General features: G+C 48.4%; 1 protein-coding gene across 1 annotated transcript in view; it reads right to left on the reverse strand.

Moving 5' to 3' along the window:
- The window catches only part of FRMPD3 (FERM and PDZ domain containing 3), a 102,545-nt gene that overhangs the window by 25,397 nt on the left and 64,585 nt on the right, over positions 1–12,563 (reverse strand). Inside the window, exons 12-14 of the mRNA XM_054040765.1 lie at positions 8,909–9,035; positions 7,964–8,053; positions 5,741–5,920 (exon numbers count right to left, since the gene is read on the reverse strand). Coding sequence (XP_053896740.1) covers positions 5,741–5,920; positions 7,964–8,053; positions 8,909–9,035 — 397 coding nt within the window. The remainder of the gene's footprint in view (positions 1–5,740; positions 5,921–7,963; positions 8,054–8,908; positions 9,036–12,563) is intronic.

Consider the following 12,563-nt stretch of genomic DNA (forward strand, 5'->3'; position numbering starts at 1 on the left):
TACAGACTACCAGGACTGGACCAAAGCAAGAACCAACCTGTGGGGGACTCCGAACCACAGGATGCTGTACTCTCCAGGGATTTTAACTGCTCAGATACCTGCTGAACAACAAATACAGCCAAACAGGCTTCATCAAAGAGGCTCCTGAGTTATATAGGTGGATGCTAAAGTAGAAACTCCAAGCAAAGGGGAAGTCATCATGGATCAGCTACTTCCCAAGAGACAGGAGCAGAGAGAATCAAAAGGAAGCTTGGAACCAATCACCATGTGCTACTTGAATTCAGCAGAGTAAGCAATGGGATCACTCAGGGCAGCAGCAGAAGGGTGTCTAACTTCAGGAGGGCAGATTGTCAGGAATTACCAAGGCTATGGGAGGAGATATTAAAATCCACCAGCAGAGAAGACAGTTGGGGAATCCCAAACAAACCCATCATAATTCCAGTTCCACAGACTAGACTGGCTCTACAAATACAGGATGCAAGGAAAGGGCTGCTGGGAGATCTGGTTAGAAGAACCTGCCCCAGAGATGGGGAGGAAACCACGGAAAGACGCACAGAGTTCAGTTACTGTTCACAGAGGAAGGATCAACATTCATCAATAAAGCTGGTGACTCAGTGCTAAAGGGGCAAAGGGCTCAGAAGGGCTTTTATAAATATCAAGGGGAAAATAAACTCTGTTATTATTTGCATTACTGTAATGCCCAGCCTCCCGAGCTGAGATTAGAGCTCCAGGGTGCTAGGTGGTGTTCAGAGGCATTTTAAGAGACAGTCCCGGCTCAAAGAGCTTAGAGGCTAGCTAGACAAGGCAGAGAAAGGGTGGGAATGGGAACAGAGACACAGATAAATGAAGTAGCTTGGGATATTCGTTGGATCACTGCCTCTCAAACAGACCCATTTATAACTGAGAGGGGGGAATTAAATTAACCAAGGCTCAAAAATAGCTGAGAACTTGAACTGCTTTGCTTGGATGTTTCCAGAAAAATAAAGAAAAGAAGTTGGAAAAACATGGAAACCAGGAGTCCTTGTTAAAACAACAATTACCGATAAAGATCAGATGAGGGAACATTTGGAAAATCTGTACTGATATCAATCAGCTAATCTGGATGACATGAATGCTAGGGTATCCACTGTCCAGGGAAGTCAATGGGAGCATCTTCACAGAGGTAAATGAGTTCTCAATCAGGCCTTAAAGGAATCAGGACACAAACCATCTCACCGACAATGAATTTTGAAAAGTTGTGGGAAAACCTAGGAAGTATCAGAAGACTGGCAAAAAGCAAACCTAATATTGGATTTCCGCAAAGGAAAAGAGAGCGATCCAAGAGATTACGAGCCCATAAAGCTATTCATATGTAAATGAATAGAACAAATAGACGGAAAAATAAGCAACCTGGTACTACAGTGGAACCACGGGCAATAAACTGCACTGGTCTGTAAAGAACAAGAGCACATTGAGCCAGATACACTTGATTGCTTTTGTGATACAGTTACAGAATTCGTGGAGGATGGGAAAGCAGAGGATGGGAACCACTTGTAGTTTAGGCAAACATTTGATACAGTGTCCTATAAAATCTCACTCCCCAGTTAATTCAGACTGTTTGGATTATGGACACTGGCATGTGGGCTGCAAACTGCCTGGAGGACCAGAAAGACAAGTTTATGGTAAACAGCAAAGCATTGAGTATCCAGGGGGGAAGTTTCGAGCTGGGTGACCCAGGGATTGGTGATAGGTTTGGTCTATATTTAATATGTTCATTAATGATCTAGAAGAGGGAATAAACAGCACATGGATGGATTCGGGAGATGATTCCAAATGGTGCATTTGGAATCCCAAGTGGGGGGAGGGATAGCTCAGTGGTTTGAGCATTGGCCTGCTAAACCCAGGGTTGTGAGTTCAATCCTTGAGGGGGCCACTTAGGGATCTGGGGCAAAATCAGTACTTGGTCCTGCTAGTGAAGGCAGGGGGCTGGACTCGATGACCTTTCAAGGTCCCTTCCAGTTCTAGGAGATAGGATATCTCCATTAATTTATTTATTTATTTATTTGTGAATACCTCTGTTGAGAGACCATTCATACAAAGACACCTGGGGGTTTAGAAACAAGGAAAAAAAATAACAGCATGAGATTCAGTTTGAAAAACCTCAAGCTAATGCATCTAGTGGGGATGGAATGATGTGAACCAGAGATACTCCTTTCAGAGTGGTAGCCATATTAGTCTGTATCAGCAAAAAGAACGAGGAGTACTTGTGGCACCTTAGAGACTAACAAATTTATTTGGGCATAAGCTTTCGTGGGCTAAAACCCACTTAATCGGAGGCATGCAGTGGAAAATACAGTAGGAAGATATATATACACAGAGAGAACATGAAAAAATGGGTGTTGCCGTACCAACTCTAATGAGACTAATCAATTAAGGTGGGCTATTATCAGTAGGAGAAAAAAAACGTTTGTAGTGATAATCAGGATGGCCCATTTCAAACAGTTGACAAGAAGGTGTGAGTAATAGGGGAAAATTAGTATGGGAAAAATACACATTTTACTGTGTGTAATGACCCATCCACTCCTAGTCTTTATTCAAGCCTAATTTAATGGTGTTCAGTTTGCAAATTAATTCCAGTTCTGCAGTTTCTTGCTGGAGTTGGTTTTCGAAGGTTTTTTTGTTGAAGAATTGCAACTTTTGGGTCTGTAATTGAGTGACCAAGGAGGTTGAAGTGTTCTCCGACTGGTTTTTAATGTTATAATTCTTGATGTCTGATTTGTGTCCATTTATTCTTTTGCGTAGAGACTGTCCGGTTTGGCCAATGTACATGGCAGAGGGGCATTGCTGGCACATGATGGCTTATATCACATTGGTAGATGTGCACGTGAACAAGCCTCTGATGGTGTGGCTGATGTGATTAGGTCCTATGATGGTGTCCCTTGAATAGATATGTGGACAGAGTTGGCAACAGGCTTTGTTGCAGGGATAGGTTCCTGGGTTAGTGATATTGTGTGGTGTGTGGTTGCTTGTGACTATTTGCTTCAGGTTGGGGGGCTGTCTGTAAAGCGAGAACTGGCCTGTCTCCCAAGATCTGTGAGAGTGAGGGATCGTCATTCAGGATAGGTTGTAGATCCTTGATGATGCGCTGGAGAGGTTTTAGTTGGGGGCTGAAGTTGATGGCTAGTGGCGTTCTGTTACTTTCTTTGTGGGGCCCATCCTGGAGTAGGTGACTTCTGGGTATTCTTCTGGCTCTGTCAATCTGTTTCTTCACTTCAGCAGGTGGGTATTGTAGTTTTAAGAGTTCTTGATAGAGATCTTGTAGGTGTTTGTCTCTGAGGAATTGGAGCAAATGCAGTTGTATCTTACAGCTTGGCTGTAGACAATGAATTGTGTGATGTGGTCTGGATGAAAGCTGGAGGCATGTAGGTAAGTATAGCGGTCAGTAGGTTTCGTTCTATATGTGAAATAGTTGTGGGTGAGGACAAAGTCACAAAGTTCAGCCACCAGGTTTGCCGTGACATTATCGGGGATACTGTTCCTGACGGCTTATAGTCCATCTTTGTGTGGGATGTTGATGTAGAGGGCTTCTACATCCACAGTGGCCAGGATGGTGTTTTCTGGAAGATCACCAATGGATTGTAGTTTCCTCAGGAAGTCAGAGGTGTCTCAAAGATAGCTAGGAGTGCTGGTAGTGTATGGCCTGAGGAGAGAGTCTACATAGCCAGACAATCCTGCTGTCAGGGTGCCAATGCCTGAAATGATGGGGCGTCCAGGATTTCCAGGTTTATGGATCTTGGGTAGCAGATAGAATACCCCTGGTCTGGGCTCTAGGGGTATGTCTGTGCAGATTTGTTCCTGTGCTTTTCCAGGGAGTTTCTTGAGCAAATGGTGTAGTTTCTTTTGGTAACCCTCAGTGGGATCAGAGGGTAATGGCCTGTAGAATGTGGTGTTAGAGTGCTGCCTAACAGCCTCTCGTTCATATTCCGACCTATTCATGATGACGACCGCACTTCCTTTGTCAGCCTTTTTGATTATGATGTCAGAGTTGTTCCTGAGGCTGTGGATGGCGTTGTGTTCTGCACGGCTGAGGTTATGGGGCAAGTGATGCTGCTTTTCCACAATTTCTGCCCGTGCATGGAGGTATTGGCAGGGATTTAGAGGTGTGTGTGGACAGCAAGTTAGACCTAAACTTGCAATGTAATTTCGCAGCAAGCAATGCCAATGCAAATTCGGGCTGCATATACAGAGGTCTCTCATCCCACAGCAGGGAGGTAACAATCCTACTCTCTATGGCTCTGTGCCTGGAATATTGCTTCAGTTCTGGGTGCCCTGTTACCAGAAGGATTGTGACAATTTAGAGGCAGATAAGAGGGCTGCTAGAGGAATAATCAGGGGCCAGTGGCAGAGACTGATGGGGAGAGATTAAAGGTACTAAAGCCTGGCTAAGTGGCAACTGAAGAGGGATGACATGCTAACAGTCCAAAGATCTCAGCAGGATGTTCACACCAAGGAGACAGACCATCTGCTTTGAACAGTACATGGGGGGAGGGAGGAGAGACTCAGGCATAGGCTGATATTAAGAAAGGGAACCTTTAGGCTGAGTATCAAGAACACTTCCTGACAGTGAGTTCCTGGGGAAGCATCTCCCAGGGGACGATGAAAATCCCAGCGCTTGTGACTCTGCAACCATGATGGGACACCCGCCTAGTAAATGGAAACAGTCATCATGGACTGGCAGAGAGATGGGTCTCTTCTGCATCCAGCCCCTAGGATTCTGTGGAGATCACCTATGTTTGCGGTTGCCAGGCACAGCTGGAGAAGCTGGCAAAGCCAACAGAGGCCGGTAGACCTGCAAGGTGATGTTCTCAAAACGGTTCCTTCCTACAGCCTTTCTCAGAGAGTGTGGCTGGTTGCGGAGGTGAGGGGCTGACTGCAGGGGTTCAGTGAGGGCTAAAGCAGTGCCAGCTCCTGCCAGTGCGCCTCAGTCTCGATTGCAGCACCCCTGCTGTTCCCACTGGGCCCTCAAACAGCATTGTCAATGCTCCCTAGTCCTGACTAACACTTTTTCAGTTCAATTCGATGAGACTTCATTGGCATGCCAAGCTATTCCAGTGTTGCTGATGTGTAAGAAAGAGACACACCCCTCGGGTACCTGCCAGAGGGGTATGACCCACCCAGGACGTGTCCATTTGTCATCACTGTCTGTCCCTGATCTGGTGGCAGGACAGAATTCCCTGCTACTCATGTCCTGAATCTCCACCCAGCTCACTAAAGTCATCTCAGTCCCAACCTGCAACCCCGCATCTGGTCAAAGCACACAGTATCACATAGGAACCCCGACCAAGACCAGAGCTCCAGACGCTTTACAAACGCATAGTGAGCCAGGCCCTACCCAAGGCAGCTTACACTCTAAGTGGACAAGACAGACGCAGGGGAAACAGAGGGGAAGTGACTGGCCCAAGGTCACGCAGCAGGCCAGCAGCAGAGCTAGGACTAGAACCCAGGTCTCCTGACTCCCAGTCCAGTGCACTCTCTACTTGACCACCCCACTTCTCCAATGGACAAGTGTCCAGGAGACATTAATGATGAGACCAACCAACACATCTGCACTCATGCCCTAAATGCCATCTGAAGACAAGTCCTCAGAGGAGCTCTGACCCACAGCCTCTGAGCCATCTCGTGTGAACCTCCCTGCTAGCCCTTCTCCCAGCTGAAGACCATGACTCCTTCTGCACCTGCCCTGGGAGGAACTTGTGCCTACCTTGGCATCCAGGATGCTGGTTTCCACTCGTGCCACACCCTGGTTTTCCCTGAACAGCTGGATCTTGCTGACCTTGCTGAACTCTGACAACACCGTGGTGAGGTTGGTCTTCAGGTCAATGACATGACTGATACCGTGGCGGGGGCCCACCAGGAGCATGGTGGCCGGTTGCTTCTCGTCCTGAGAGGGCGGCCACCCCAGCCGAATCAAAAGAGAGAGACAGACATGTGAAAAAATGCCATGCAGCTGTATGTGAAAAGGCTGCCTGCCCAACCCCAGCTGAGCTCTGTTCCTTACACTGAGCCAAGCCTGTAGCCAAGACGTTAATTACTCGGCTGGCTGAAGTCCACCCTGGATCTGGGCCGGGGGGAGGGGTCACAGCACCAGAGATACTTAATGCAGGGCAGGGGGGGCAGCCAATGCTGAGAACACACCTGGAGCTTGCCAACAGTTTAACTCCCTTTTCCGCAGTGCTGGGAATGGCACCTCGGAACAGCATGCAGGTTGCCAAGACTATTTAAAAATAAATAGCAGAACTGATTGTCTGCATGAAATATTCAGGCCTGTTGTCGCGCTACAGAAAAGTAAAAGCATGTTACAAAGATGGCGGGTTTTAAATAACCTCTGAGGAGGAGGAGGCCGGTGAAAGGGGAGGAGGACGAGAGGGGTTGGGGAGGAATTTTACGGAACAATAAAGGAAAATAAGAAGCTGATCTCTGATTAACAATGGCAATCAGTATTGACCTGGCCCTTCCAGCCATGACACATGGTGCTAAGCTGGAACGTGAAGGGAAAGCTACAGGTTAGACAAACACACACAGGAAAATAATGATGAAGATCACACTCTATTATTGCCCTAATGCATATATTGCACCTCCGTTGAGCCTTTCATCTGAGCATGTCAAAGTGCTTTATGAGCATTAACTCTCTGGGCCCCTCCTGGATCAATATCCCTCCCTTCATTTTACATTTGAGGAAACTGAGGCATGGAGAGATGTCACTTGCCCAAGGATATGAAGCAAGTCAGTGTCAGAACCCAGGAATGGGAGGCAGGAGACCTGACGCCCACTCCCCTGCTCTAATCCCTCAACCACACTGTGCTTAATATAGTCTGGATCTTTTTTAATGGAGTGCTTGGAGCTGTTGGGATAGGCGCTTTTGGAGTTTTTACATAATTATGAAGAAACAAGGAAAAAACATGCTGCAGACCAAACCAATGGGGAAGGAAGCAAGGTAAGAGGACGTCGTGAAAGTGGGTACAGTCTGTGTGGCAGGAAGAAACGATAGCAGATGGATGAAACTTACAACAGAATGGAGAGCCATGGATGGAAGGTGGCACAAGGGCCACTAGAGATGGAGATGAGCCAGGCAACTGGGAACCTTGGTAGGTCCTATGTGCTCATGGTTTGGCTGCGTGGCCTTCACCCTGCAGTGGACAAAATGAGGCTGTGTTGATGAGGATGATTTTAATGGGGATGACAAGTAGGCGGAAGGAGTGGACTATACCCAGGCAGATTATATCAGTGTAACAGCTTCCGAGACACTGCAGACCAATGGACAGGCTGGGATTGCTAATCACAGAAATTTCAAGGCTGTCTGATGTATTCATTGCAAAGACAGAACAGGGAACGTTTCCTGGTACTCGGTTCTCCATCAAGGATCCCTTCACATGCTTCCAGGCCTCACAGACACTCATGGAGGGGGAGGGAAAGATGAGATGTCCAAGGGCCAATGATAGGACAGCCACTAAACGTTTACAGCTGCAAACCCTGGCAAACAGGATTTCTATAGTGGAGCTGGGATTTAAGAGTACGGCTGAGGCCCTTTAAATTAATTGGGTAGAAGATCATCTAATTAAACCACTACAGACACAAAGGGCCCAATCCTCATCTGGTAGAAATTGGCACTGATTCATTGACTTCCACTGAGTTACAATTCATACCAGCTGAGGATCTGGCCTGTAGTCAGTGGAGACTGAAGGTTTTATGGGCAGACTAGTATTGTGACCTCACACCAGGGGAGTTCATTAGAATCTGGGAAATGTTCTGTCTTTTATTTGGCGATCATGGGTACCTGTGCACATTCGTGCATGTGCGTGCGTGTGCATATGCTGTTGTGCATGCCAAAGGCCAACTGCCAATTATGCGGCACCCTCAGAACCCATAAAGACCCACCCAAAATCATGAGGATGGTCTACTCTGAATCGTGCTGGAATTACCATACCAGTCCCACTGTGTTGAAGAGGACTCCTGCAAAGGTCGGAAGCTCATTCAAGATCCGCAGATACTGGAGCTTTGCCTGGGTTGTTGAAACCTGAGGAAATACATCAGTGTAACAAGGCAAAGACTCAAGAGACTGAAAAAGCTAAAGAGGATCCCAAAGAAGGAGTCAAGGAAGGTCCTCTCCAGAAGCTTGGGGAGTGCTTGGTGCACAGTTCTGGGGGGTTTAGAATTTGCCATTGTGCCTCAAATGATTCATGAAATGGAGACATCCCCAGGTGACGTGGAGAGGGCAGCTATGCTCCCTTAACAACTGAAGGCAAGTAGCTGCTGTTGTTGGAAACAAATAGTTTATTTTGCAGTGGGGCAGGGCAAACGTCTAAAAGTTTATTGGCCCAGAGAAGGAGAATGTCCATTCAGACATGCAGGTACTTCTGTAAACCCTTAGAGGATGATGTGTCCTTCTGGGATCTACGGCTCCCGTGAGAAATGGCCTCCCTCACAGGAACTCCAGCAATGGCAGGGGCTGGATGGGCAGACAGGCCCCTCTCCTGGGGCATTGCCACACATCTGACTCTTGATGCTCGGAAGCAAAAAATGGGAAAATAATCCTAAAGCCAAGTTAACTAAACTGGTGACTTTTTGGCCAAGTTTCAGGTGGTTCTTAGTTTATCTGAACTGACTGTGCTCCACCATGGTTTACTGCTGTGAAATCCAGATCACCCTGGCAAATGGATTCATGACAAAGAGCAGGCTAGCGGGCTGTCACCCCCGGGGATTTACAGCACACTGTAATGGACTTAAACATCAATTGCATACAATAACACGAATCCCTGGCTAGCCATGCACACTAATCGCAAGTGAAAACATAAAAGCTCCTGCAGGCATATATCAGCTGCAGCACTCCCCACCCAGAACCCATGTTAGGGCTGCGCTGGCTTCTGCTTACCTTGGTGCCATTGGGCGACTGGTTCTGATGGGCCTTCAGCTGCTGAGAGAGAGATTTCCGAAGGCTCTTCTCTTTGATGAGCTGCAGAAGTGAAGGAGGCAGAAACGGCTCCAGCCCCCACTCCTTCCTGCAAGCAGAAATGACTTCAGAGAGAGGAGAGAGAGCAGCAGGTGCTCAGAAGAGAGAGATGACAGAGAGTGGAGGGGAAGGAGGAGAACAATACACATGGACAGAACCTGAGGGCAGGTGTGTGTGGGTGGGGAGCAGCTCTGAGACACCACTGGGCCTCCTCTAAGCCCTCCTGCTACCTTAGCAGAGTGAATCAGGAAGTGGTCAGATGCAGATCCTACCGCTGGGGAGTTCTGGTGTAGGGGATGGGGATGAGAAGCAAGGCAGGGTTTCACTGCAAGATACAAATCTGGGGCCAAATTCAGCCCTGGTGTCAGTGGGTGTAACTACTCTGAAGTCAACAGAGTCTCACCCATTGACATCAGGTCTGAATTTGGACCCCGGTTTCTAACGCTACTGCTGGTTTATAAAGACCCAGCCACATTTATAACCAAGTGTTGATCCGCCACTTCACTACATTGTTTCTGCTTCCAAACCAGTAAGTACCTCAAGTCTACTCCAGAGAGGCAAACAAATCCAGAGCTTGTCCTTATTCCAAGTGACTGGAGAGACAGGAGGAGTTCTCTCCTATTCCACCATTATTACAATCGTTTATTATTTCTAATCTGTTAGGTGCTTTACAGACAAGGTCTCTGCCCCACATGGCTCCCAATCAGGGCCCCTCTCCCGGTGTGATGCTAGCACAGACTTTGGTAGCTCATACCAGGCTGCATCAAGGTGGCTGGAGTTTTGGCCTCAGGAGGAATGGATTCTTACTGCTGAGATGAGAAACCTCAGTCTGCCAAGGACTGGCTGCCTAGTGCATGTCCAGGATGAAGGCTGGATTATTCCTCCCCTGCTCACATGGTATGGCACACATTCTGCCCTGCAATCTACTGCACAGGAGGAGGGGGAACGTTCTGCAGGTTGACTATTGACCCCAGACTGCGGTGAAGATGAATCCGAGTACCCAGCTTTCGCTCTCCTCCCCTCCCGCGCAATCTGCAGGCATTGCCTGATGTGCCACAGCTCCATTCTTCTGGCCATATTTGGCTGTATCTCAGGGAGCCAACTGGCAGGGTGCAAAGGATGGGAGTGGAGAGGCAGACAGGAGCTGGAAACAGTTATTGGGACACTGAAGCACCCTCTTGCCAACAGAGGGAGCCAAAGCCATTGCTAAGCGTCTACAGGGCAACACAAGCAGTGAAGAAGGCTGAGCCTTGGCTGTTTCGGTCTGCCAGGGCTAAGGGTATGTCTACACTATGAAATTAGGTCGAATTTATAGAAGCCGGTTTTATAGAAATCGGTTTTATACAGTCGATTGTGTGTGTCCCCACATAAAATGCTCTAAGCGCATTAAGTCGTCGGACCGCGTCCACAGTACCGAGGCTAGCATCGACTTCCGGAGCATTGCACTGTGGGTAGCTATCCCACAGTTCCCGCAGTCTCTGTCACCCATTGGAATTCTGGGTTGAGATCCCAATGCCTGATGATGCAAAAACAGTGTCGCGGGGGGTTCTGGGTACATGTCGTCAGGCCCCTCCCCCTCTGTCAGAGCAACAGAAGACAATCGATTCGCGCCTTTTTACCTGGGTTACCTGTGCAGACAACATACCATGGCAAGCATGGAGCCCACTCAGTTCACCATCACCATATGTCATCCGGGTGCCGGCAGACGTGGCACTGCATTGCTATACAGCAGCAGCTAATTGCCTTTTGGCAGTAGACGGTGCAGTATGACTGGTAGCCGTCATCGGCTATCTGGGTGCTGGCAGACGTGGGGCTGCATTGCTACACAGCAACAGCTCCTTGCCTTTTGGTAGTGGATGGTGTATTACGACTGGTATCTGTCATCGTCGTATTCCTCAGTGAGTTCAATCAGAGGCACCTGGGCAGACACGTTTTGTCTCCTGGCCTATTGAACCGTCTTGACGATGATGGCTAGCAGTCATAGTACATCATTTTCTGCCAAACACCCAGAAGATGCCGAGGGCTATCAGTCATGTGGCACCGTCTGCTGCCAGCTTAAGATTAAAAAATAGATGGACCAGATTTGTTCTGTATTCATTTGCTTCCCACTCCCTCCGTGAAATCAAAGGCCTGCTAAACCTATGGTTTTGAGTTCAATCTTTGGGGGGGCCATTCTGTGTGACAGTTGTTTGTGTTTCTCCCTGATGCACAGCCACCTTCGTTGATTTTAATTCCCTGTACCTGTAAGCCATGTCAGCACTCACCCCTCCCTCCCTCCCTCCTTCAGACAATAGTTTCGCGCCTTTTTTCAGCCCAGATGCCATAGCACTGGGATCATTGAGCCCGCTCAGATCCCCACGGCAATTATGAGCACTATGAACACCACACACATTGTCCTGGAGTATATGCAGAGCCAGAACATGCCAAAGCAAAACCAGGCAAGGAGGAGATTGCAGCGCTTGCATCGCAGCGACGAGAGTAATGAAGAAATTGACATGGACATAGACCTCTCACAAAGTACTGGCCCCAGCAATGTGCAAATCATGGTGTTACTGGGGGAGGTTCATGGCGTGGAACACCGATTCTAGGCCCAGGAAACAAGCACAGACTGGTGGGACTGCATCGTGTTGCAGGTGTGGGACGATTCCCAGTGGCGGCAAAACTTTCGCATGCGTAAGGGCACTTTCATGGAACTTTGTGACTTGCTTTCCCCTGCCCTGAAGCACCAGAATACCAGGATGAGAGCTGCCCTCACAGCTGAGAAGCGAGTGGCGATAGCCCTGTGGAAGCTTGCAATGCCAGACAGCTACCGGTCAGTTGGGAATCAATTTGGAGTGGGCAAATCTACGGTGGGGGCTGCTGTGATCCAAGTAGCCAATGCAATCAAAAACCTGCTGATATCAAGGGTAGTGACTCTGGGAAACGTGCAGGTCATAGTGGATGGCTTTGCTGCAATGGGATTCCCAAACTGTGGTGGGACGATAGACGGAACCCATATCCCTATCTTGTCACCGGAGCACCAAGCCACCGAGTACATAAATCGCAAGGGGTACTTTTCAATGCTGCTGCAAGCCCTGGTGGATCACAAGGGACGTTTCACTAATATCAACATGGGATGGCCGGGAAAGGTATATGATGCTCGCGTCTTCAGGAACTTTGGTCTGTTTCAAAAGCTGGAGGAAAGGACTTTCTTCCTGGACCAGAAAATAACCGTTGGGGATGTTGAAATGCCTATCATTATCCTTGGGGACCCAGCCTACCCCTTAATGCCATGGCTCATGAAGCCGTACACAGGCAGCCTGGACAGGAGTCAGGACCTGTTCAACTATAGGCTGAGCAAGTGCCAAATGGTGGTGGAATGTGCATTTGGACGTTTAAAAGTGCGCTGGCGCAGTTTACTGACTCAGATAGACCTCAGCGAAGCCAATATTCCAATTGTTATTGCTGCTTGCTGTGCGCTCCACAATATCTGTGAGAGTAAGGGGGAGACATTTATGGTGGGGTGGGAGGTTGAGGCATATCGCCTGGCCGCTGATTATGCACAGCCAGACACCAGGGCGGTTAGAAGAGTACAGCA

The sequence above is a fragment of the Malaclemys terrapin genome, chromosome 9 (assembly GCF_027887155.1).
Source record: "Malaclemys terrapin pileata isolate rMalTer1 chromosome 9, rMalTer1.hap1, whole genome shotgun sequence".
Lineage (NCBI taxonomy): Eukaryota > Metazoa > Chordata > Testudines > Emydidae > Malaclemys > Malaclemys terrapin.